Raw genomic sequence first — 27504 nt, forward strand, 5'->3', positions numbered from 1 at the left:
TTAAAAACAGCTATATATGGACTTTTATTTTTTACAGTGTTTAGAATTGCCTGTGGATATGTGGTCAGTTATTTGTTGAATTGTGATTTTAAAAAATATTCAATAGTGAATTGTATAACAAATCTGAGGGCAACTTGGAAATAGGGCTGAAGGTTGTGTAATTACCATTGTAAACACACTGTAGACACCAGATGACTGGATTTTCTATACTGCCTATTGACCTATACCATCAGATACCTATTGTATATTCAGGCATCTATATCAGCTTTTTCCATACATGTAACATATAAAACTATGTTTTGCATACAGGTTGCAGCTGAACTATTGATTGGTCATAGGACATATCAATTTTCTTTCACATTAGCAAAGGCAACTGATATATTAGGTTTAATGTTACCATACAATGATTGGTGCATATTAAAAAAATTTAGATTTAAGCAGTATTAAACCCAAAAATGTAATATATTACAGCTTTAATCGTTCAATATGGTGTCTGAATCAGTTTTTTAGGCTTTTTTCCTTCTGTTATCACTTGGCGATCTGACCAGTAACACACCTACTATATTAGAAATACCACTGTCTAGGAATGAGCACAGGACACAGCCCACAACACCATTTTCAGTCTGGAGGGGAGTGTTACATTAGAAGAGTTGACTACAATAACAAATTGAAGCCAAACTCCATCTCACACTTTCCTTTTGGGATAAAGGTTTTATATGAATAAATAAAAGCTGATAAATTTTAACCACCCCTATTATTGGTAAATGGATGGTATCATCCATGTAAACTGATACATTCAGCTGGAGAGCTTGAACTTCTGAAACATAGCAGAGTTGCTGGCTGAATGAAAGATGAAATTAGAAGAAAGAAAGCCTAAAAAAGGAAAATAATGCAGCCATCACATCAACAAATTTTTAAGCTGCAATTTATTAAATGTTGGCTTTTATTTTTAATGCCGATTTAAAAATTTCCTGTAGTTTCCCAATGTGTATGAGTGAGTGGTAAGGGATATCCTCACCCTTTGTGTGCATATAATATGCAGGAAGGAAAACTGTGCAAGCAAAATGTATCTTGTTCCCCACACAGCCACATGTCTAGTGTTTATACAGATGCTAAACAATATGTGTTTTTAGATAATGAAATAACACATGATAAACTTGATCATTCAACAGCCAGTCTTTGAAATTGATAATAAAATACACGTACACACTTGTCAGGGCTGGATTTTCACAACTGAAGCCTTCAGGTACACACCTTTTGCCACCCCGAGCAACACCTCCACTACTGGTGTCACTTCTCAATTAAATATATTTTTTAGCCTGGTTCTATTCTGGCTCAGAATATTGTAATATATAAGGTTACACAGCATATGAATATTTTACAGATAAATGGAAAAAAGTGTGGCCTATAATTTGGAAGGGAAGCTGTCGCTTTGCCTCAGCTACCTGTAGGCTGCATAGTGCCCACAGAAATATAGTAATTCCCAATATGATCATAATTAGTCTGATCAACTCATGTCTATGGGTATATACTGATTGAACACATGGAAGTGTGGTTCTGAAACAGATACAAATGCATTTTTCATAAAAGGCCTTGAAGATTTTGAATGTTTACTTTGCGAGGACAGAAGTCACTTTGCATTAAAATAATGCTTTTTCAGGAGAAGGTATGTAGGCTTTGAAAAAGCAATCTTACTAAAAAGGCATAAAAAAAAAAAAAAAAAATCATTTACAGCCAGCTGTACATGCATCAAAGTTCAAACAAGTGCCTCTACACATCCAGGTATTAAATGACATTCAGCAGTTCTTCTGGTTCATGCTGGTCTTGTACCCTAAAACGGGAAAATATAATTATGTGTAAGACTTTGCATTCTGCAACAAAGTATTGAAATAGGTACAGCTGACATCAATATCACTTTTCTCTAAGGCCCTGTCCACACTTGGCAATTTGGAATTGCCAGCAGAAACAATTCTGCCTGGGATTACAAACCACAGTAAAACTGCGCAATGGTGGCGGTCTTAATGCTTGAAAATTGCAGCAAAATGGTTTTAAAAATGCACCCAACTCATTGCAAAAGTTTGGTACAATGAGCTTTGTTGCACTTTTGGAGCAGAGGGAGGCCCATTCAAAATAAATTCAGCAAAGTTAGGATGATTTTCACCCACAATACATCAAAATGCACAAGTTTGAATGCAGCTTTAGGCTAGTTCATACTGATGCAATGTGGGAAACGCACAGGAATGGCTGCGTTTCCTGCACCGCACCACAAAGCAATCGCACTGTGTTCATGCAATCTGCTGCAAATGTATGTATGAACACCCATGCAATCCAATTCCCGTGCGGCGCAAAAAATTATAGGCTCAAATTGCACCGCATAGAATCGCATGTAGTTTGCACAGGAATGTGGTGCAATTCCTGTGCGAATCACATGCGATGTGACTGTGTGAACCGTAGCTTCATCTTCTCATAAATCAGGGCTTGACAAACTTGCTTTGAATCTATGAGCCAGCTAAAAAAGTTAGGAGCCAGTTTTTTTTTTTTTTTTTTTTGTTTTTTTTTTTAAAAGCGTTGTGTGGGTTGTCAGCGCCCAGAGCAAAGCAAGTAGTTTGCGCCCCCTAAACCATCTACAGGCATCACAAGCCGGGAATCTCTCAACGGGAACCTGGAAGTGGCATCATAAGGACAAGAAGGGGAGGGGAGTGGGATGTGTCCACTCTCCTCCTTCCCCTCTAGATGAGCAAGTGGGGACCGGGAGACCCCACCTCCAGCCGAGGGGTGGGGTGGGGGTGGGGGGGGGGGGTGGAAAATGAGGGTGGTTTGGGAAAGACTGGCACTGTGTGGAAGAAATCGGTGGCAGGGCTGCCGCCCGAATGCTTCCACCTGACAGATGAGCCCTGCTGCCTAAAAGGTTAATAGTAATAAAAAAAAAAATAATACCTGCCCGGCACCTGGAACTGCATGTCCCCAGCATCGGGCAATACAAATTCAACATCCCTGTGAAAGCTTAGGTTTTTATAGGAATCTCCAGCAGTGCAATGGAGAGTCAAGAAGGTACTATGAAGGTAGTGTAAAGTAAGTCACAAAAATAGAGCAGAAACAGGCCACCTAGAATGACACGAATAGCTGGTGTCATAATCATATCTCCGACTCACTTAGTATATAAGTGTGGATCCATAAACCCAGAAAATGCATACTGAACAATATGGTAGTGTGACAAGAGCACCCCTACCTGAAAAAAAGAAGGTTACTAAGAGATCCACGCGGAGTAATATGGATTCAAAAATTACAGGCAATACTTTATTTGATCACATAGATCATAAGGAGGTTAAACATGAGCACGGTGAACATGTCAAGCAAATAAAATCATTTTAAAAGCACTTAGCGTCTTCATATCAGGGTCATTTAGGCAAGTAGAGTACCATATAAGGCAATATACGGTAATGGTGAGGTTTTGATCCTAGGTTTCCATGAATTTCCAGCTTGTATTAGAGTGAACCATAGATTCAGCAAATATGTTCCCAATATAAGTCAGGATGTGTAGAGTAGCCTCCTGATGTATGGAAGCTGGAACACAAAAATACACAAAAAATGTATGAAAATATAGGAGCTGAATCACATCCAGGCCTCACCAAGCCTATCTCTACAGTAATTAGTGGACACCTTCATTACCTTCTTAGTTGTGAAACTGTCATACCCGCTTCTCAAATGTAGGGACTTCCTGGATAGCCACCCCAAGTGAAACACAGTCCACAGTACCAAATGATTCTGGGGATATATATAAAAATTATTGTATAGAACACAGGCATCAAGTGAAACCCTGAAAGCAAAAAACAAAGTATGGGTATATTACCATCAATAGAGATCAAGAGGACTCCCGTCGACTTGAAATAGGATCAGGTCCTTGATGCTTGTTCAAAGGTGCATATGGGGGTGGGAAGCCAGGTAGTCACAGTACGTAGATTCCAAACACATATATAGTGTATGTAGCAGGCCGTGAATACCTGAGTCTGTATACCCACTGAAGGGTTTCCAAAAATTACTCAATCTAAGAAAATTGAAGCGGTTTGAATAGGATATGGCTTTGTCACAGCATACAATGCCTAAATAGGATAGCATATAAGTATATATATGTATATATTATCCTCTAAAGAGGATTTCCAAAAAATTCCCCGAATATACAGGGTAGATTAGGCCCGTATAACATGCCCTCTTAGCTCCAGATATACTCTATAAATCTACACAGCTGTAAGCTTAAATAACTTGCCACCGGTGGAAGGTATATTCCCCTAGGGGATTGCCGTTTGCGAACCGCTGTAGTAGTAGACTTTATGGTAGTTTTCAGAGGGCCTCGTGCCTTCCTAGCAAGGAGCTGCGACACCGCCGTTCCTTCCCACCTCGATTAACCTCTAGATTAACCTACAGGAGGGAACCAAGGATCTTAAGGTAATAAATCTCTCCAAGTTTGCGTTGAAAAAAAGACATTATGATTTACTACGGAGAGGCTTGACCTTTTCTCCTACGGACAAAATGGACCTGTTTGAGGTCTATAAAGATCTAAATCTATTTCTGAGAAAGATCCTTTTAAGAATTCCATATCTATCTAGAGAAGAACTAAATCCCTGTGACCTTAACTCAGAGAGGGAACAACAGGCATTAAGTGACCTTATTAGTCTTCTTGAGGAGACTCCCATAAGTGGTGAGACTGGGGAGGTGGATGTCTCAAATAAGTGGAAAAGACACACTAGACTTAAAACTCCATCTAGAAGAATGCCTAATATTAGGGAAAATAAATGGCTAAGTACTTTTCTAGATCTAGTACATGATGACCTTGGAAAAATAGACTGGACAATGAGGAATGGTTGATAACCTGACTAAAGCTGAAAGAATAGCTCTTAGGGAACTTAAGAATGCTAAAAATATTGTGATTAAAAAAAGTGATAAAAAGGGGGAAATGTAGTATTACTAGAGAGTGTGGAATATGAAAAGGAGGTACTTAGACAGTTGAAGAGTCCGGATACATATCGTAAACTACATAATAATCCTTTCCCCAAACTCGTAGTTGCCCTAAATAAAAAAGTGGAACTGGCACGTGAAGTAAACTTACTAACTAAACAGGAATGCGACATGCTGACAGTTGATGTCTATAACATCCCCACCTTTTATGTAATCCCAAAAATACATAAAAATCCTACTCAACCACCGGGACGCCCTATAGTATCTGCTATCAGTGGTCCGCTGGAACCAATAGGTAGATTTGTAGATGATCTAATTAAGGATCTGGTCTTGGAACTTAGATCCTATGTAAGGGATACGGGAGATGTACTGAAAAAGATTTTAAATGTAAGAGTACCTAAGGGTGCACTTCTGGTGGGAATTGATGTGGAATCATTATATACCTCTATTCCACACGTCTGGGGACGGAGAGCTGTGGCCTACTTTTTGGAGACATATTTCCCTGAAATGGAGGCTCAAAATGAATTTATATTGGACTTGCTGGATTTTATGTTGACCCATAACTGTTTTCAGTTCCTGGGTTCCTTCTACCAGCAAATATGTGGTACCTCCATGGGAGCACCCTGGGCCCCGGCATTTGCATGCTTACATCTAGGCTTATGGGAAGAGGAGTTGGTTTATCCCTCCACTCCCTATAAGCAACACGCAATAAAATGGTTGCGATATATTGATGATGTCCTGATGGTCTGGGATGGAGGTATAGATGAGTTAAAAATAATTATGGAATTCCTAAATGATAACGATAGGAATATCAAACTTACTTATACAGCAGATAGAGAGGTAATAACATTCTTGGATTTATCAATCTCAATTTATGAAAATAAACTAGTCACTAAAACGTTTAGAAAGGAAACAGCGGCCAATACACTTTTACATGCTAATAGCTACCATCCAAGGAGCTTAAAACAGGGAATACCCATTGGCCAGTTTCAGAGAATAAAAAGGAACTGTACAGAAGAAGCTGAATATAGAAATGAATCTATTCAGCTCTACAAGAGGTTTAGGGAAAGAGGTTACTCACATAGAACCCTAAGAAGAGCAAAAAGAAGAGCTCTTGGTAGAACAAGAGAGGAGCTTATAAATAAACCAAAATCAAAGCCAGGGGCGAACTCGGTAAATCAACCGGTAAGATTCATAACTAAATTTGGACAACAATGGGATGAAGTCAAGAAGGCCCTGGACTCTCATTGGTATTTATTAACTCAAAATCCACAGATAGCAAGAGTGGTAGGGGAGAGCCCCCAAAAGGAAAAACGAAAAGGAATCTCAGGACTAGGATTGGTGAACACTTGAGAGACATTAGAAATGAAAATAGGAATGTAAGAAAGGGAGAAAAAGAGAACCCACTGGCACAACACTTTAAAGAAGTACACGGGGGTAAAACAGAAGGTCTAAAAGTGAAAGGGATTTTCTTGCTTAATATTTCAGCTCGTCGGGGGGACTTTGATAAAGTCCTCCTACAAAGAGAAAAATTCTGGATCTATACCCTGGGTGCACTTGTCCCATACGGACTGAATACAGAACTCAACTTTGGAGTTTTTTTGAATTGAATTTCTTGGAACCTCTAATATACCCTGAGCTATAATCTAAACTGGGGTATTATATAGGGGAGTGAAATATGGATCTATCCGGATAAAGTATGAATCTAACCATGTGAGTCTTCCTATTCCCACTACATATTGAATTCTTATAATAACTAGATCAATACTAAAATTAGGAAATTGAATCCTCTCTTGATGTCTCCCCCTTTTTGAATTATAATAAAAATTCCTTTCCATTATCCTCTTTAAAGATGATCTGATTTACAATAATATGGTCCCCCCTTTTTATTGCCAGCAGTCAATTTAAATTTAATATATGTGTTTTAATTCACTTTGGATCTTTCGAATGTAGTGATACTCTTTCAACACAAGATGGCGAGGTGGAGACTCTTTGGTATGCAATTAGTGCACCATATAAGGCAAAGGATTGAAGTCCCCTCCCAGTTCTGACGAAGTCTGCGGTGATTGGCGGACGAAACGCGTCAACGTAATGACATCACTACGCTCGGCGTCTTCATAGGGTGCGGCGCCCACGAGGTGGGAAGGAACGCGGTGTCACAGCTCCTTTCTAGGAAGGCACGAGGCCCTCTGAAAACTACCATAAAGTCTACTACTACAGCGGTTCGCAAACGGCAATCCCCTAGGGGAATATACCTTCCACCGGTGGCAAGTTATTTAAGCTTACAGCTGTGTAGATTTATAGAGTATATCTGGAGCTAAGAGGGTATGTTATACGGGCCTAATCTACCCTGTATATTCGGGGAATTTTTTGGAAATCCTCTTTAGAGGATAATATATACATATATATACTTATATGCTATCCTATTTAGGCATTGTATGCTGTGACAAAGCCATATCCTATTCAAACCGCTTCAATTTTCTTAGATTGAGTAATTTTTGGAAACCCTTCAGTGGGTATACAGACTCAGGTATTCACGGCCTGCTATATACACAATATATGTGTTTGGAATCTACGTACTGTGACTACCTGGCTTCCCACCCCCATATGCACCTTTGAACAAGCATCAAGGACCTGATCCTATTTCAAGTCGACGGGAGTCCTCTTGATCTCTATTGATGGTAATATACCCATACTTTGTTTTTTGCTTTCAGGGTTTCACTTGATGCCTGTGTTCTATACAATAATTTTTATATATATCCCCAGAATCATTTGGTACTGTGGACTGTGTTTCACTTGGGGTGGCTATCCAGGAAGTCCCTACATTTGAGAAGCGGGTATGACAGTTTCACAACTAAGAAGGTAATGAAGGTGTCCACTAATTACTGTAGAGGGAGGCTTGGTGAGGCCTGGATGTGATTCAGCTCCTATATTTTCATACATTTTTTGTGTATTTTTGTGTTCCAGCTTCCATACATCAGGAGGCTACTCTACACAACCTGACTTATATTGGGAACATATTTGCTGAATCTATGGTTCACTCTAATACAAGCTGGAAATTCATGGAAACCTAGGATCAAAACCTCACCATTACCGTATATTGCCTTATATGGTACTCTACTTGCCTAAATGACCCTGATATGAAGACGCTAAGTGCTTTTAAAATGATTTTATTTGCTTGACATGTTCACCGTGCTCATGTTTAACCTCCTTATGATCTATGTGATCAAATAAAGTATTGCCTGTAATTTTTGAATCCATATTACTCCGCGTGGATCTCTTAGTAACCTTCTTTTTTTCAGGTAGGGGTGCTCTTGTCACACTACCATATTGTTCAGTGTAAAGTAAGTGCCTGCTTTCTTTACTCTGGCTTAATTATCTCTGCTCCTGTAAAAAGTATGTGATTTAATAGTGGTCATATGCCATCAGCTCTTTTGTTGCATAGTCAAAAAAGATGGTTCACCCTTACCAACATGTTACACCTGTATTTGTGGTGTAACATGTAACATCCCCCTCACACCCAGAGCACTTTCCCCATACAACAGAAGGCCGGGTATCCTCTCCCCACCCCGCTGTCAAATTTTGAAAACAGCTCAGTTGTGCGAGACTCCACCCACACAGCTGCATTCATTCACAGGAATCTGTGAATAAAAAAAAAAAAACAAAAACAAAAAAAAAAAAACACACAACTGCAAGTCCTGTCTGCCACTGTGGCAGACAAACTTAAAGTTGTCAATGGACTATGCTGATCAGCGCCATCATACTCCACCAACACTTCCTGCAGTTCAGTAACTGCTGCAGGCACCTGAAGAAAAAAATTCACAAACAGCAAAATCATGTGCATTTATTTATTTACTAAAAGTGAACTTAGCCTTTAACAATTTCTGTGCAGGACTTGATCTCTGAAAGCAAAGTGGCTTTGAAAAGAAAAGAAAATTGGTTCTTTTCATACATTAAATCAGAAAACATTTACATTCCCTGTGGAAAACTGAGATTTAAAGTTAAAAGACTTGAATTACATACCTAACAATGGAAGAGCTGGGTGTTCACACATATTTCACACAAGCTATTGGGTAGACTTCATGGATGGTACGGTAGTAGAGAGATGCCAGAGTTCAAAATGGATACCATCTCCAGGCAATCTTGATTGTATCCAAGGTGATAACCAAACTAAGTACCATCTTTCTCCCAAGAAGTGCTTAAAATTTTTCTTCCATCCATTATCATAATTGGCTGCATGACCACTAAACCATTCTTTTGTAGTAGCTCCATGGATTAGAAGAATGAGATGAAAAGTAAGGAATGCAAAGCAGAATAGAAAACCCACGATACAAGTGTCAGCCACAAAGGCAAATATAAAGGTGGACGCTTTGACTTGACCTGCGGAAGAGAAGAGCCATTTGAAAATACAACTGCATAAAACCGTTAGGATATTAGGGCAAATGGTTTTGGACACCATACAAACAAATCTGTAAGTCTTGAGGTAATGTAGTAACAGACATAACAAGAAGTGTTTAACTGCAATGGCAATTCCACAAAACATAGAATACTGATTGTTGATCCAGTTCACCAATCCCATTGTAGACATTCCATCCCTGGTTTGTTACCAAATACATTTGAAATGTAACTTAAAATCTGAGGATCTTGTTCCTGAAATTTACAAAAAAAAGTTACTTGGCTGGCTGTTGTGATGATCAAAGGTTTCAATGCTTTCCAAGTTATTAAGCCAGGATAAGTATTAGACCTGAATCATGGTGCCTTTAGGCTCCTTCAGGGGTGCCTTGACAAAAGGGCTAAAAATTGCACAAAAATTGTATACAAGCCAGCAGGTGGCTCAACCCTGCCTTTTAGTTACACAAACCGACAGATTTTCATTGTGCACCATTACAACTTGCTAGCCGCTGGAGACATAACAACCAATTCCATAATCGGCCGATAAAAAGGACATCGGGCACCTGCACAGCATCCTTGCTTTCTCCTTCCCTGCCCCTCTTCGTAAGCACTGGGGGTCACACTAGCTGAGTGAGGGAGACAAACTGAGGCAGAAACGAAACAATGGAATACTAGTCAGTACCAGTGTTTAAAAGTAGATTTGCTTGGAAGAATAAATCACCTCTAATGTTGGGTGTCCCACATGTGCAGTTTTTGCTGCGTTTTGTAAAACTATTCATTTAGTTTTTTACATTTTGTAATGGGTGCCTCGCAGAATTTTAAAGCGTGCCGTAACTGGAAAGAAGAAAACTGAAAAGAAGATTTTTTAACTCCCGTATCATCTCTATGCCTGTTCTAAAATCAACAAAAAATAATGCAGGCCAACAACCAGATATTCTGAATATACAACTATTAAATGGTTTCTGGACTTGTAAAACATTATATCAGTAGTATTTGCTTTTAAAAGATTCTATGCTAAGGACCTAGTTGTTGGTCATGGTAAACCAGAGATCTGCCTGTGCACTTTAAATTGGAACTACACTGCATATTCAAAGCAAACTCCCCCACTCACAAATGTCTCCATGCTTTATTTTATTGACAACTCAGTTTTAAAAACACCCCCCTCTACCATTTCTGGCTGTGGTCATCTTACGTAAGGGCAGATGATTTTGTATGACATAATTTGCTTAGGCCTGGAAACCAGGAAGTAACTGGAAAAAAAAAAAAAAAAAAAAAAAAAAAAAAAACTGCCTTAGGTGTGAACAAAAGTATGAGCAAACAAATGCTGTAAATCCTGAGCTGGACGATGAGCTCCACAATGTCAGTAACCCCACATGGGAGTACTTTTTGGGAATGCAAGCCTTGCTGCCCTCAGACCAGGGAAATCCAAAAAAAGGAGCTGTGTGCAAAGAAACAAACAAACAGAGGGCGCAAAGGGCTAGTGCATTACCTTCTAAAAATGATATTTATTGAATAAAAAGTAGTATACTCACAAAAGAAAATCAAAAGGCACATCACAAAAAAAGACAGCATGGTCCAATCTCTCTAGATGGTGGCTGTTGAACTGCAGGCCTCAAAATGGCTGATGCGTTTCGAGACAGAACCTCTTCCTCAGAGCCAGCGTCAGCCATTTGGAGGCCTACAGTCCCCCAACAGCCACAATCTAGGGAGATTGAACCATGCTGTCTTTTTTGTGATGTGCCTTTTGATTTTCTTTTGTGAGTATACTACTTTTTATTCAATAAATCTCATTTTTAGAAGGTAATGCAGTAGCCCTTTGCGCCCTCTGTTTCTTTGCACACAGCTCCTTTGGATTTCCCTGGTCTGTTGAGGGCAGCAAGGCTTCCATTGCCAAAACTTACTCCATGTGGGGTTACTGACATTGTGGAGCTCATCGTCCAGCTCAGGATTTACAGCATTTGTTTGCTCATGCTTTGTTCACATCTATGGCAGTCTCTGCTATCCCTCAGAAAAAAATATTTGCTGCGGATCGCTTTTCAGAGGGCAGTAAAGTAGCTACTGTCAGGCATTAGCAGATGATGCGGTCAACTCCTGAATGTTTTTTTTTTTTTTTTAAGTTTTTGCCACAGCTATAAAAAAGCATCATGGCCCGGCATTTGTAAGATTGGGACAGCTTTTAGGTAGGAGTGAAACCATGACTCAACTGTCTGTTTTTACCATCCTCCTCAGCTGTCCGAGGCCTATGAGTTTCAGCCAAAAAGCTTACTCTTTAGTTACAATGGGTTATAAATAATAATAAAAAAAAAAAAAAAGGCTGTATTTACCTAAAATCAACATCATCCAAGGCATAAGAAGCAGAAAGAAGCTGTGAAAGCTGAATCCCTCGTGGAGAAGATCTATAAACACATCAGCATTAAGTATGGTGGCAAGAAGTAGTGCCAACCACCCATGAAACAGAGTACAGAGGAAATATCTGTAGCTGGAGAAGCCAACACACTTTCCAAGTAATGTGCAGTGGTGATCACGCTGAAGGACACATACATTGCAGGTATAGCAGTGATGACATCTTGGTGGTATATGTGTCTGGCAGGTATAGCAGTATCTAAAAATAAATAAATAAAATAAATAAGTCCAATTCACAACTTGACAGATTTTGATTTGGATGTGGTTAGACACAAATAAGTCAGAATCATTACGGTGATATCTGCACAAACAACAGTTTAATAAAGAGCTTAAAAAGGTCTTCTTCTGTAACTAGTCTAATTACAAGAAACCCACACTGCAAGAAATATGGGCTTACTATTGATGACCTCCTTTTGAAAATGTCAGTTGCCTGGTTCTCTCTGGCTTCAGTACTCTGAGACACTGACCTAAAATAATCATGTGCAGCATAAAAATCAAAACTCCAAAGTTTCATACTTTGGAAATATTGACTGAGAATGTACTGCAAGCATCGAATGAACACAACATCCAGGGCACCAGCATTTTCAGAAGAATAGATCAGACTAGTGGCCTCCACACTTACTATAGAGCCCTCTCTCATAGTCACATAGTGCACTTCCCTTTCGCAGTTGTTGAACTAATCCAAGCCAACAGAAGAGAGTTCACTGCACATGTGCAGCCCTTGGGGAAAAGGACAAACGTTCCCTCCTTGGCTTCGGTCATTTCGAAAATGGCCTACAGGTATGTTAGCAAAAGACAGACAATTTTAAAAATGTGAACCCTTTTTAGGCATCATGTGCACAGCCGTACAGTGGCTTTAAAGCATGTAAAGCCTGTGTACTGACATTCCTAGGTCCCACTACCACTACGTACAGCTGCTCATTGAAATGCATTTAAATGGGCAGCTGCACTAGGTTGTGCGCCAAGGGATGCATAAAGCACTTGCTTGTGCACTGATGTATGCTCCAAACGCAGGTAGTGTGCGTTTGGAGCATGTCAGCGTGTGCGCAGATGCTTTCAGCAATCCGCAGCACATGGTCATTACCAACTGCCTCTCATAATGAATCATAATACTACAGTAGGTAGCTGTGTGCAGAGGCAGCAGGAAAAAGGAATGTCAGTATGCAGACTCTGTGCTGTATTGCTGAGTGCATTAAGCATGTGTTTAAGAGTTATGGCTGAACAAGCCCTTCATGTTCTGCTTTTATACCATACGTAAAAGGAATGTGGCCAGCGCTTGCGGGGAGTAAGAACAGTGCGCCAACTCTAGACAGGTGGGGAAAGTAAAACTTTGTTGCTTTACTCTTTTTCACAGACTGTCTGTGGGCATATTTCCCTATACACAAGCAACGATCGGGCGTGGCTATATCAGCCTACAGCCACTGCTTATTTCAGCTTGCCGCTGATTTTGATACGCATTTGGCTGTAATCTGCACCTGTGAGAATTACGTCTTCTCAAGGTCATGTACATGAGCCCTTATGTGTATCTCTAAGCAACCCTTTTTTAACTTTTGGATTGAGTGGGGAAGGATTAGACCCTCTGTCAAGTTGTGGCTATGAGTGTCCCAGCTGGGGAGATTTACCCTATTTGTACTGGTGACCGCCGTCAAGGAGAAATAAATTGAAAGGAAATTTTCCAGTGGGGACACCTGTTCTAGGGATAAGGGTCTAAAACTGGCAATACACTAGTAGAATATTGAAAAATATTCTAACCATTAGTGGGGTCAATCTAACGTTCATTTTCAACAGCAGTAATCAGGGAATGTAGATGCAGGAAGGAAATTTTATGTATGCTGTCCCTTCAGAGCACTGTGCCACCACTGTGTCTCCTGTGCACAAGCGTGGGAGTGAAGTCATTGAAATGGCCAGAGCCTGCGAACCCAGAAGAAAGACTGGGTATAGATGGAAGATTTTTTTTTTTTTTTTTTTTTTAAATAAAAAGGGTTTTACTACCACTTTAGGAGTGGAATTTCCCTGACATTAGATTTCTTCTAAATTTCCTTTTAAGTCTTTGGGACAGTAAGTGAAGAGAAATTTTACCTTCAATGACCGCAAAAAATAAATACATAAATCTCTTTTTCTGCCACTTTATCCTACTCAACCCAAAACTAAAAAGGTTTTTGCTATACATACATCTTAAAATAGAACTACAGGCAGTCTCCAAGTTACAAACATCTGCCACCTACTGTCCGATGGACTGGTCAGCAATCCCACATTACTGCATGGCCAGTTAACCCTTCCCTGTGCTATCCAAAACATTATTTATTATTAATTTCAGATACTTGTATAGCGCCATCAATTTATGCAGCGCTTTACATATATATTGTACATTCATGTAAGTTCCTAACCCTCAAGGGACATACAATATAAGGTCCCTAACTTACATTCATACATACATACTAGGGCCAATTTAGACAGGATCCAATGAACCTACCAGCATGTCTTTGGAGTTAAAAATAATCTTTTGACTGGAGTTACACTTAAAAAAAAAATGTTCCAATTCACATACAAATTCAATTTAAGAACAAACCTACAGACACTATCTTGTTTGTAACCTGGGGACAGCCTGTATAGGCAAAACTTTTTTATATATTGTGGATAGAATAAGGCAGGCCATCCTTCGACCCTTTTTTTTCCCCAACGAAAAAGAAAAAAAGGGATGAGCCTGCATACTGACGTCACGCCGCCGCGTCCTCACGAAGGTCCGGCGGCCATCTTTGTAAGTGGAACACACTTTTTTTTTTATTGCTCCATGTGGATGCTTCTGAATTTTCAGTAAAATACTACACCATTAGCACTTTCCTTTCTGGGCTCGTTTTTTGAGCTATTCCCTTCACGGTGGAGCTCTTTTGGTGTGCTGAAAGTGGAACATTTTACTGGATATAGTTCCTGCTCTGGTATATACCTGCTGTGGTTTTCCCTATACTGTGTATGAAGGTGCATGAGGCTGACCTGTTGGAGGAGCTATAGTCCTTTTATTTCTATGCCAATACCATATGTGTTTATGGTGAGTGCATTATACAGAAGGATTTATCACGGATTCACGCTTCACTTGACATCACGATCATTTCTCTTGGAATTATTTGGAATATTTTATTTATTGCATTTCATACATTATATTTATTGGATTGTTCACCCATTCATCACTTGTTTATTTGTCACCTTTTGGCGCTGTCATTTCAGCATGGCACTGTTATATATTATTTGTTCACTACAGCCCTACTCCAGGGCGCTTCACTGATAATACTTTTGTGCATATTCACAGTCACCTGTGATTTGATTTATGCATTTATTTGCTATGGAATTGTATTTATGACAATTATTGTAGTTTTTATTAGCGCTGCACTTTCTTTTCTTTCTATTCATCTGTTTGAGGATATAGTGATTTATCCTTTTTGTGCCAGCTGCTGCTTTTTTTGCTTGTGCACTCACTACTTACTTATAACCTACAGAACCTATCTTGTTTGTAACCCGGGCACAGCTTGTATAGGCAAAACTTTTTTTATATAGATTTGAGAGAATAAGGCAGGCCATCCTTTGACCCCTTTCCCCCCCCCCCCCCCCCCAACGAAAAAAAAAAAAAAAAAAAAAAAAAAAAAAGATCACATTCAAGGTGAATGGGAGAATCACTCCTACTGTGCTATAGTATTCTGACAGGGGAAGACTTTCCTGCCATCGGAACAAACTGATCAGTGGTAGCACTGATCATTTGGGAAAAAAACCTACAGAAGTCTGGTTGTCCACAAGTCAATTGCTAGATCTTCATCTGTACAACCAGCCTGCCAATACATGGACTGAAATTCGTCCAGTTCCTGCTGAACCAACCATTATTGACCCACATATGGCCTCCTTAACCACTTGCCTACTGGGCACTTTTACCCCCCTTGTGCCCAGACCAATTTTCAGTTTTCAGCGCTCTCATACTTTGAATGACAATTGTGAGGTGATGCAACACTGTACCCCAACTAAATTTTTATCATTTTTTTTTTAAACAAATAGAGCTTTTTTTTGTGGTATTTAAACATCACTGGGGTTTTTATCTTTTGCTAAACAAACAAAAAACAGACCAAATATTTTGAAAAAAAAAAAAAAAAAAAAAGTTTCTTTGTTTCTGTTACAAAGTTTTGTAAATAAGTAATTTTTCACCTTCACTGATGAGGAGTCACTGATGGGCGGCACTGATTGCCAGCACACATGGGCATTATTGGCCACAATGATCAGTGTAGATGTCCCCCTGTGAAATGCCGTTTACCGGCTCTCCCCTCGTGCTGTCAGCGTGAGGAGAGAACTGCTGATAACCGGCATTTCCTATTTACCCTATGATCAGCTGTGATTGGACACAGTGATCACAGATGCCATGTGGAGGGATTGGTTCTGGGAAGACATCCGTGGACGCCCTCTCAGAACTAACCGACTGCGCTGTAGCCATGTTTTGGCTATAGCGGGTCGGGAACTGATTAAAGTTATAACCCCAGTCAGTTCCCCCCCCCCCCCCCCCATTTAAAGGGGGGGGATTTCCCTTCACTTCCTGTCCCACAGCCAAAACAGGAAGTGAGAGGAAATCCCGCTAAAGTGAGGGAATCCCTGGTTGTTACTAGAACTAGTGTCCTGTAGGAAGATTTCCCCTTTATTCCTGTTCTGGAGACAACCCAACATTTGGGATTTTCTTTTGCTTTCAAAATCGGTAAACAGATCACATGAATCTCTGTAACAGGGACAGACAGGTGCCACCTCCCATTCCCTCCCCCTCTCAGTTGGGGTCCCCCAGGGCTCTATCCTTGGACCCCTTCTCTTCTCCATCTACACCTCCTCCCTTGGCAAACTCATACACTCCCACGGCTTCAACTAACTTCTACGCTGATCACACTCAAATTTACCTCTCCACCCCTCACCTGACCCCCACATTCTCCGCACACATCACTCACCTCCTAAACGACATCTCTGACTGGATGTCGCTCCATTTCCTCAAGCTTAACCTCTCCAAAACCGAGCTTCTCGTCTTTCACCCTGCCCGCGCCCCCCCCCCCAATCCTATCCATCACTACCAACAACACCACCATCAATCCCGCCCCGCAAGCCAAAGTCCTTGGCGTCATTCTGGACTCAAACCTTTCCTTCCAACCTCATGTCAAATCACTTACAAACACATGCAGGCTCCACCTTCGCAACATCGCCAAGATACGCTCCTTTCTTACCCCAGACACCACTAAACTACTCGTACACTGCCTGATTATCTCACGCCTTAACTACTGCAACTCCCTTCTCATCGGCCTACCCCAGTACAGGCTCTCCCCGCTTCAGGCCATCCTGAACTCAGCGGCTAGACTCATCCACCTCACCAACCGCTCCACCTCTGCCACCCCCCTCTGCCTATCCCTCCACTGGCTCCCTATCGCCCAACGCATCAAATTCAAACTACTCACTCTGACCTACAAAGCCACACAACACTGCCCCTAACTACCTCACCGACCTGATTCCCAGGTACCACCCTACCCGTACCCTTCGCTCTTCACAGGACCTCCTTGTATCTTGCTCCCTGATCTCCTCCTCCCACGCACGACTGCAAGACTTCTCCAGGTCCTCCCCCATCCTCTGGAACTCACTACCCCAATCCATCAGACTGTCACCTTCCCTCCTCACCTTCAGGCGCTCCCTGAAAACCCACCTCTTCAGGGAAGCCTACCCCACCCTCACCTAACAGCCGTTCTCCTTCATTCCTCCTACCACTCCATCCCCCACAGCCACTTCCTCCTGTACCACTACCCCCTCCCTCCTAGATTGTAAGCTCGAAAGAGTAGGGCCCTCTAACCCCTCGTGTGCTGTTTGTTGTTGCTGTACTGTTTCATGTATTGCCCCCCCCCCCCCCCCTCTATTGTACAGCGCTGAGCAAACCCTTTGGTGCTATATAAACTCGATGTAATAATAATACAAACTCAACAGGGGTCCTAATCCACTCTATACAAACTAAAACAAAGGAAAAAAGGTTTTGCCTCTAGTGACACTAAATCAGGAAATCTAGCAGCTTGCAGATCAAGTCAGGAAATGAATGGCAGTGTACAGCTATCAGGTAGCGGTTAGCAATACAGATGAAAATGAATTCAGCATTCTGTAAATATGAGACAACAGAGGTGACACTTACAGCCATCCTTGGCCCACGTTGTCATGTTCCAGGAAGACACCCGCGATGCTGGAATTAGTCCAGACAAACTTCAGCATGTTCCCCAGCACATTGAACAGCAGGTAGGAGGAGAGAAGGAGAAGAGGGACCTGAGCAGAGCTGGGATTAGCCAGGAGGACATACAACACCTCCAGAGTCACAGAGGACACCAGGACCCCCGTCCCACACACAGGGACCACCACGGCCGGGTCCCAGCGGCTCATCTGCAAAACAAAGTCATCATGATCAATAATCGCTCCTCTCATGACATCGCACACTGTAAACAATCGGCTACCTTGGCAATCACCACGCTAAGGATTGTATGACAGGAAGCACGCTACAAGGCTAGAGGAGGACGCCTGCCAAAGCAGGAAGTCATTATTAGGAAATACACACGGCCACGCCTACGCTTCCCTCCATTGGGCAATAGCATCCCCCTTTAGCCAGTCGCTCATTGTCAACTCTTTTATCCCGCCCTGTATATGCAGGATCAGCGCGCCCGAGCCAATCATAGAGAGAGCAGATGCTGGAACTGGGCGGTACAAGCTGTGGTGTTTCCGTGATTTGTAACATGCCTAGCCATGGTAACCTCTGTAGTTGGACGTGGACACCGTTTGTGTTCACCGGGCCTGGGGTATTAAGTGGACGGTGGGCTTAGAAAAGGCATGTTTAGGAAACGTTTACAAGTGTCTTCTATTAGAAAGCAGCTGTGGAAAATGTCTACATTTGTGGCACAGCAAGAAAATTCCCAGAAACGTAAAGCCCTGTTCACACATACTGCAGTGACAAGGAAGAATGCCGGTCACTGCGAGGACAAGTTGTTTTCTATGTGTCCTGTTCAAACCAAAATACCTGTAGGCAGGTGCAGCTTATCCTCCCCGCAGTAGGTGGCACTGTGCAGAGAGTAATGGAGGCTGAGAGGAGCTTTGTCCCTCTGGAAGCTCTGTGGGTGGGAGCAGCGTTCTGATTGGACACAGCAGCCACCTTTACTGAGGGTGATGGTAATTAGCACTGTCCCACTGCAGTTGGCCAGTATTTGCAAAGTGGGGTGTGTGGGGGCATGTTTCCCTCCAGCTAGGGCAGTGTTTCTCAACTCCAGTCCTCATGGACCCCCAACAGGTCATGTTTTCAGGATTTCCATTATTTTGCACAGGTGATTTGATCAGTTTCACTGCCTTAGTAATTACCACAGCTGTTTCATCTGAGGGAAATCCTGAAAACATGACCTGTTGGGGGTCCATGAGGACTGGAGTTGAGAAACACTGAGCTAGGGACAGTGCAGTTGATGCTAGGGAGGGGTTGGGACAATGCAGGGACAGTACGCCTGGCTCCACCATCTAGGAATCCTAGAGAGGTGGGATGAGGACCTGCCTTCCTGATTACTAAAGGCACCTGAACCGCTGTACTGCCTGCCTGCTACCCCTTTATCAGATTATGTTCTGGTAATGTACCTGACCAAGGTGCCCTCTCAAGTACAGGAATGTGTTAACGGACCTCCAACATTGTTAAAGGACAAGTTCACCTTTTTTTTCTAAATTCCAGCTTCCCTATGTACCAATATAGCATTGATGTACTTTTGCAAAAAAGAAAAAAAACCTAGTTTTTACTACACCAGCCCTTACCTGAGCCTCCAGTTTGTAGTATGGAAAATGTCCACATTACTTCCTGGACAGCCCTTAGGTTGTGAAACCAGTAAGACACAGGTAGGAGTTCAGCAGCTGACTTTTAAGACACGGAGGAGTTCAGCAGCTGACTTCTAAGACACAAGGAGGAGTTCAGCAGCTGACTTCTAAGACACGGGGAGGAGTTCAGCAGCTGACTTCTAAGACACGGGGAGGAGTTCAGCAGCTGACTTCTAAGACACGGGGAGGAGTTCAGCAGCTGACTTCTAAGACACAGAGGAGTTCAGCAGCTGACTTCTAAGACACAGAGGAGTTCAGTAGCTGACTTCTAAGACACAAGGAGGATTTCAGCAGCTGACGTCTAAGACACAGGAAGGAGTTCAGCAGCTGACTTTTAAGACACGGAGGAACTCAGCAGCTGACTTCTAAGACACGGAGGAGTTCAGCAGCTGACTTCTAAGACACGGAGGAGTTCAGCAGCTGACTTCTAAGACACGGAGGAGTTCAGCAGCTGACTTCTAAGACACGGAAGAGTTCAGCAGCTGACTTCTAAGACACGGAAGAGTTCAGCAGCTGACTTCTAAGACACGGAAGAGTTCAGCAGCTGACTTCTAAGACACGGAAGAGTTCAGCAGCTGACTTCTAAGACACGGAAGAGTTCAGCAGCTGACTTCTAAGACACGGAAGAGTTCAGCAGCTGACTTCTAAGACACAAGGAGGAGTTCAGCAGCTGACTTCTAAGACACAAGGAGGAGTTCAGCAGCTGACTTCTAAGACACAAGGAGGAGTTCAGCAGCTGACTTCTAAGACACAAGGAGGAGTTCAGCAGCTGACTTCTAAGACACAGGAAGGAGTTCAGCAGCTGACTTTTAAGACACGGAGGAATTCAGCAGCTGACTTCTAAGACATCGGGAGTTCAGCAGCTGACTTAAGACACAGGGAGGGGTTCAGCAGCTGACTTCTAAGACACAGGGAGGGGTTCAGCAGCTGACTTCTAAGACACAGGGAGGGGTTCAGCAGCTGACTTCTAAGACACAGGGAGGAGTTCAGAAGGTTTTTTACCTTCATGCATAGAGTGCTTGAAAGTAAAACAACTTGAGCCTTTACAACCACTTTAATAATGGTGCCGCCTTCCTTGGTCTCGGTGTACTTTTTCTCCATTTCGGACACCAATCAACTGGCCTGGCCTATGCCACTTGCCCTCCAGAGGATTTACCCCCCTTCCTGACCAGGACATTTTTTGCGATACGGCGCTGCGTTACTTTGTCATGCAACGATGTACATAAATGTATGCAGCTGTGCAGAGAAATACACAGCTGCATGTTCTTGTTGACAATAGAGAGACCTGTGTTTTTTTTATACACAGGTCTCTCCACTGTCAGTGTAAATGATCCCGATCACCAGGTGCCGGTGGTGGATCTCCGGCCGGGCTGAAGCCACCAATGGCCACGCTCATGTGCGTGGCCCCTACCCGGAAATGCAAATCACGTATATATATGTGATTTTGCGCAGCCCTGCCACCCTGTAGTAGTAGTTTTACTATAGGGTGGTGGGCAAGTGGTTAAAATGCTACATGCATGACTTTTAATGCAACACAATGAACATAAATGCACATCAATGTAACGCAAGTCTGTTGAGAAAAAGGATCCATAGAAAAGCCATTGTAAGTCTGCAGTGGAAAGCTGACTAGTGAGATGTCTGAATGGCAGGGTTCATAGAAATAGATGAGTGACATTGTAAATCCTGGTATAAGGGAGAAATCATCAGTGTGGACACTAGTTTCAGTGATCCTGGTGACAAGGCATTCTCCCACTGTGGAGGGATTTCTTGTCATTTTCTGTTTTGGCTATGGAACAGGAAGTGGAAGGGAAGGGAAATCTCAACAATTGGACACAGATGGCTAAAGAAATACATAAATAAAATTGCAGAGGGTCATAACCCACACTTACCCTATTCAAAATGAAAAAAAGAGTACTGCCTTTAGTTCTATTATATTATTAGGGTAGGTCGACACTTGAACCTAGGTGTGAACAGGAACCATAGGACAAAATGGGAATCCTCATGTTTAGCATTCAAGCACTTCTTAAATTGCTTAAGTGTGAACTGAGCCTTGAACCTTCCTTTATTAAAATCCTCATAGCCCTCACACCTGCAATCTACAATGCTTTTTTTGTTTGTTTACCTTTTCTCTTATTTTAGCTCCAGCACGCCCACACCTCCTTTTTCACCCAGGCAAGAATGACGTCACTTTCACTCCTGAATCACCCTGAGATATGTATGTTAGCTATTCCAGGACACATCAGCTGCAATACAGTAGTCATGGGAGAGCAGACCTTCATCAGGGACCCTGCTGTCTGAATCAGGAAGAAACCTCTTCCAATGATGTCAGGAGTGAAGATGGTGGAGCAGAACCCAGCGTGCAGCACAGAGTAGCAGATCCCAGGAGACCAAATCTGGATTTGCTAGTCATGTGAGTATATTTTTTGAAGATAACCTGGCTTAAAAGATAAAGGATTAAAAAATCTTTTTAGTTTCTTTTTAAAAATAGGAGACTTAGCACTACTTTGATTTTTTTTTTTTCTTGAGTCAGACACTGGTGTGTCGCATCGTACGTGTGTCAGAGCTGTATTGCCTTACTGCGTTGCAGTTAGAGGTGGGAAGGCCTTGGAAAAAAAACCTGAAAAATTGGGGGAAAAAACTTTTTTTGCTGTTTTTTTCCAATGCCGGTTTTAATTTTTTTTTTTCATGAAAAATTGGAAAAAAAGGAGTGTGGAATTTGTTTTTTTACAATGCTAAATAATATATCTATGACATGGTATTCAAACAATATAACATGAAAACCTTAGTGAAAGATTTCTGAGACTTTATGTAAAGTCTTAAATTATTGCAAGTTCACTCAGCTGAAGACAAGCAATTCCTTGCGTACAATTCAGGTATCACTGTACTTCTCATTGCAGTTCTCAAACAAGAGAAATCTGCATTTCTGCCACTAGGGGGTGTTGCAAGGGAAAGGATCCAGTTTAGTTTGGTTGTGTGCTCCATCTTGTACCTTCTACAGTTAGGTGATTGGTGGGATACAGTAGATGATAGTTTCTGTCCTCTCAGGCCTTAATTGACAGGTAAGAAGTTACATTTGTCTGACAAAGTAGTTTAACTTTATAACCTTTTGTAAGGGAATTCCCGTGAAACGGCTGGTGAATAGACATGCGCATGTGCACAGAAATCACGCACACGTACGGTAAACATTGGCACCAGACAGACTATTTAAAAGGTGCCGGTGCTGAGTTCTGACTGGTCTTCAGCTGTTCCCCGTTTCCCGCTCGTTCCTGTGTGATTTCCTTGTTGCTGACCCGGCTTGTTCCTGACCTGCCTCGGATTACTCTCCTGCTTCATACTTGTTCCTGACTTCGGCTCTGCTCCTGACTTTGGCTTGCTTATGATTTGGTACCTTGCTGTCCGCTCGTTGATGACCCCAGCTATTCCTATGACATTGCTCCTGTCTCCCATCCCTGCTTCCTGCCTTGCTCTGGTGCACACCTGGCGACCTACCATACCAGCCCTGCATATCACTACTGATCCTGAATCGGAGGTTCATCAGTCTTTCAAAGTCTCCAACTGCAAGAGCTGCAAACAACATCTGCTGGCGCTCTTGTCCCCCTGGTCCCTAGACACCCTCTGTTCCACTTCCAGTGGGGTCAGGGCTAGTGACACAAGTGAGGCCGACCTCATTATTTCAGTCTCCAATCAGGTACGTGACCGTACCAGTCAGCCAGTGATGGAGTCTGAAAGGGAGGACTCTGTAATGGGGGACATCTGTCAATCTCTGCCTTGTCTTACATGGTGCAGAGTTTGCAAAGAAACCTTGAGCACATGGAAAACCAACTACCAACCAAGTCAGATGTCTCAACAGCCATGGGTCCCTCTGCAGTCTCAGACATAACTACCCAGACAGAGCTCAGCATGATTTATGGAACTTCCCCTCCACCGGAACCCCCTGCAGAATCTATGCTTCGCAAGCTACAGCAAGGTCAAAGGCCTATAGAGGAATATGTCACAGAGTTCCGTATATGGAGTTGAGACACTCAATAGAACGAGTCTGTTCTCCGCCATCGGTTTTTCCTTGGTCTCTCTAACATCTTGAAAGATGAGCTTGCCCAAGTTGGGGTACCAACCAGGCTAGAGGACCTGATAAACCCAGCCATTCAAATTGACCGACGGCTCCGGGAAAGGCAGGGTGAAAGAACTAGCAGGGGTGTCTTGATCTGCTCTGAAATAGAGACTCCTGTCCCCTCACCCACTGCTGTCACATCAGACATACTCTCCAGCAAAAGGTGGCATCGTAATTCTCCTCGTAGGAGCTTTTGGAGACCACCGTTATCCTCTGTTGAACAAACGTTCTTCAACGACAAGACTCCAACCTCTGCCCCTACTGTGATGATGCGGGTCACTATGTAATGACATGTCCAGTGAGACCTCCTAAACCCTCTCCTAGCTGGTTCCATATGATGCACCCACAAGGAACGAGTCAAATGCACCTCTCCTTCCTTCTTCACTTGTAACTTGCTGGAATAACTATTTCTGTTTTAACAATTATAGTCTCTGGTGCCTGTAGCTGTGTCATGGATTCTACCTTTGCTAATCAATTCAATATCCCTCTCTGTACCAAGAAACAAAGATTTTTGGTCCATCTGGGTGATGGCTCTGGTATCAGTTCTGGCCCAGTGACGCAAGAGACTATGCCAATCTTCTGCCACTCATCCTCAGGACATCAGAAACTTCTACGTCTGGATGTCATAACCTCACCAATGTTTCCGGTCATCCTCGGCATGCCCTGACTAAGGGCGCACAACCCATCCAGTAACTGACTCTCCAGGGAAATCCTCTTTTCTTCTGAATACTGTCAGAACCATTGCATTCCAAAGGAACCATGCACAGTGATTCCTCTTCTTAGCATCCATCCTGATTCAGAGATCATGAAACTTGTCCCTGCTGTCTACCATGATTACTTGGATGTATTCAACAAAAAGAGTGACAATGCTCTTCCCCCGCAACGGCCCTACGATTGTCCTGTTGAACTCCTACCCGGTGCTGAGATCCCTTTTGGGCGAATTTACCCTCTCTCCGAATTGGAACTAGAGGTCCTCCGGAATTACATAGAGGAAAGCCTGGAAAAAGGGTTTATTCGGCCCTCTACATCACCAGCGGGAGCTGGCATCTTCTTTGTCGAAAACAAAGATCATACTCTTAGACCATGTGTGGACTATCGTGATCTAAATAAGATAACAGTCAAGAACCGTTATCCTCTTCCTCTGATTCCTGAATTGTTCCAAAGGCTACGAGGGGCATGTGTCTTTTCAAAACTAGATCTGAGAGGTGCATACAATTTTGTCAGAATTCGTGAAGGGGATGAATGGAAGACGGCCTTTCGAACACGCTTTGGGCACTTCGAATACCTGGTTATGCCATTTGGCCTTTTTAATACCCCAGCAACATTCCAACATTTCGTTAATGATATATTCCGGGACTATCTTGATTTATTTATTATTGTCTATGCCAAATGTTATATGCCAAAGCTGAAAAGTGCAAATTTGAGAAACGGACCATTCAGTTCCTCGGACTTGTGATTACTCCCGATGGCATTGCTATGGATCCTCAAAAAGTGACCTCCGTATTAGAGTGGCCCGTCCCAGGAGACAGGAAAGCAGTACAGCGCTTTGTGGGATTTGTTAATTTATATAGGAAATTCATGAAGAAAGTTTCCGGTATCATTGCACCAGTCACGCAGTTAACCAGGCAACATGTTGCTTTCAAATGGACTCCCGAGGCTCAAGCAGCTTTTGGACAATTAAAGACCTTATTCACCTCTGCTCCTATCCTAAAGCACCCAGATCCTGCTTTAGCTTATGTTCTCGAAGTAGATGCTTCTGAAAATGCTGTTGAAACTATATTGTATCAACAACAAGGACCCAAGTCCCTTCTTCACCCTGTTGCCTTCTTCTCTAGAAAGTTAAGCTCCCCTGAAAGGAACTATGATGTAGGAGACAGGGAGCTGTTAGCCATCAAGGCGGCCCTCGAGGAATGGCGCTACTTGCTGGAGGGAGCTTCACACCCTATCCTCATTTTTACAGATCACAAAAATCTGGAATACTTGAGAACTGCAAAACACCTAAGGCCATGGTAGGCAAGATGGGCACTTTTCTTCTCCCGCTTTGTGTTTCACTTGAAATACCGTCCAGGATCAAAGAACGGCAAACCCGATGCGCTCTCACGCATGCATCATGACCCAATAGTACCATCTGAGCCTGACACGATCCTGCCAGCTAAAAACGTTTTACTCCTGCAAGCAGACCTTGTATCACAAATAAAGGAAGCGGTTGATGAGCATCCACCCCCCTTGGAAATGCATCTTCAGCTAAGGGCCTATATCTGCATAAAGAACAGATTTATATACCGGAACAACTCAGGACTCTCATTCTTAAAAGATGCCATGACCATCCTTTAGCGGGTCACTTTATGATCCACAAGACCTCAGATTTGGTCTCTCGTTCCTTCTGGTGGCCAAACTTAATGAAAGATTGTAAAAATTAAGTTAGATCTTGCTCGGTATGCCTCCGAAACAAGTTTGATAGAGCCAAAACCTGGGGCTTAGTGGAATCCCTTCCAGTACCTGAAAAATCATGGAGTATGATTTCTCTGGACTTTATTGTAGAGCTTCCCCCATCTGAAGGGTTCACCACTATCTTTGTCATGGTTGATCGTTTGTCAAAAATGGCTCATTTCATACCCCTGAGAGGGACTCCTTCTGCTGCTGAGACTGCTTCTGTTTTAATTAAGAGATTGTGAGGTTACATGGTATTCCCAGCAATATCGTATCCGATCAGGGAGTGCAGTTCACCTATAAGTTCTGGAAAGCTCTGTGTGAGGCACTAGAGATCGAACTTCGCTTTTCTTCCACAAACGAATGGGCAAACTGAGAGGACAAACCAGATCCTTAAACAGTATCTACGATATTTCTCTTCTTACTCACAGGATGACTGGGTGTCTCTCCTTCCATTGGCAGAATTTGCATATAACAATTCCATCCACTCTGTTACCAAACAGTCCCCTTTTTATGCCAACTATGCATATCATCCTTCCTTCCTCCCTGAAATGCTGGGGGAACCCGCTGTCCCGGCGGTACAAGAAAGGCTGGATTTCCTCAATAGGAATGGTCAAATGTTACGAGATACTATTTTGGAGGCTCGTGCAAATAACGAGATTTTTTGACAGAAAAAGAAGGGGGAATCTGAATATGAAACCAGGAGATAAGGTCTGGCTATCCACAACAAACTTGAAATTGAGCAGCCCTTCAAAGAAACTTGGTCCAAGGTACCTGGGACCATTTACAATCAAAAGAAAGATTAATCTGGTAGCTTTTGAATTAATGTTACCAATGAATATGAAGATTGATCCGGTATTCCATGTCTCTTTACTAAAACCAACAGTTCCAAGTCTATTTCCGGATCGAGGTCCAGAATCTCCTGCTCCACTGCCTGTCGAAGGTAATGAAGAATATGAAGTAGAAGCCATGCTGGACTGTAGAAAGAGGGGTGGTCAGACCCAGTTCCTCATCAAATGGAAAGGCTACGGTCCAGAAGATAATTCCTGGGAACCATTGACTAATGTCCATGCTCCACGGTTAGTGCAGGCTTACCTTCATCTTCACCCTGAAAAACAAGCTTTAGTAGGCATCCGGTGGCTGCCCCTAAGGGGGGGGGCAATGTAAGGGAATTCCCATGAGACGGCTGGTGAATAGACGTGCGCATGTGCACAGAAATGCACGATCACGCACACACACGGTGAAGATTGGCACCAGACGGACTATGTAAAAGGTGCCTCTGCTTGTGCTGAGTGCTGACTGATCATCAGCTGTTCCCCGTTTCCTGCTCATTCCTGTGT

The 27504-nt window shown here is 42.6% G+C and overlaps 1 protein-coding gene across 2 annotated transcripts; it reads right to left on the reverse strand.

Moving 5' to 3' along the window:
- Positions 1 to 18343, reverse strand: ZDHHC24 (zDHHC palmitoyltransferase 24). Of its 2 annotated transcripts, none has more exons than XM_089658030.1 (5): positions 18240 to 18343; positions 17927 to 18168; positions 11670 to 11947; positions 8977 to 9333; positions 1 to 1831 (listed from the first exon to the last, which is right to left on the reverse strand). In XM_089658030.1, the coding sequence occupies exons 2-4, from the start codon at positions 18166 to 18168 to the stop codon at positions 9020 to 9022; spliced, it is 834 nt and encodes a 277-aa protein (XP_089514156.1). In that variant the 5' UTR covers positions 18240 to 18343; the 3' UTR covers positions 1 to 1831; positions 8977 to 9019. The 2 variants fall into 2 exon arrangements, with proteins under 2 accessions (XP_089514156.1, XP_089514157.1); XM_089658031.1 differs by lacking the exon at positions 1 to 1831 and adding an exon at positions 3272 to 3564.
- Positions 18344 to 27504: the final 9161 nt, after the last annotated feature.

The sequence above is a fragment of the Staurois parvus genome, unplaced genomic scaffold (assembly GCF_062004578.1).
Source record: "Staurois parvus isolate SC_StPar_1 unplaced genomic scaffold, SC_StPar_1.0 ptg001051l, whole genome shotgun sequence".
Classification (NCBI taxonomy): Eukaryota; Metazoa; Chordata; class Amphibia; order Anura; family Ranidae; genus Staurois; species Staurois parvus.

Excerpts from the sequence above, each read along its gene's own strand:
- ZDHHC24 (XM_089658030.1), bottom strand. The coding sequence starts at position 18,168 with ATGAGCCGCTGGGACCCGGCCGTGGTGGTCCCTGTGTGTGGGACGGGG. Across the intron at positions 11,948-17,926 it reads AACGTGGGCCAAGGATGGCT|ATACTGCTATACCTGCCAGA; the intron begins GTAAGTGTCACC and ends ATTTATTTTTAG. Across the intron at positions 9,334-11,669 it reads TTGGATGATGTTGATTTTAG|GTCAAGTCAAAGCGTCCACC; the intron begins GTAAATACAGCC and ends TCTCTTCCGCAG.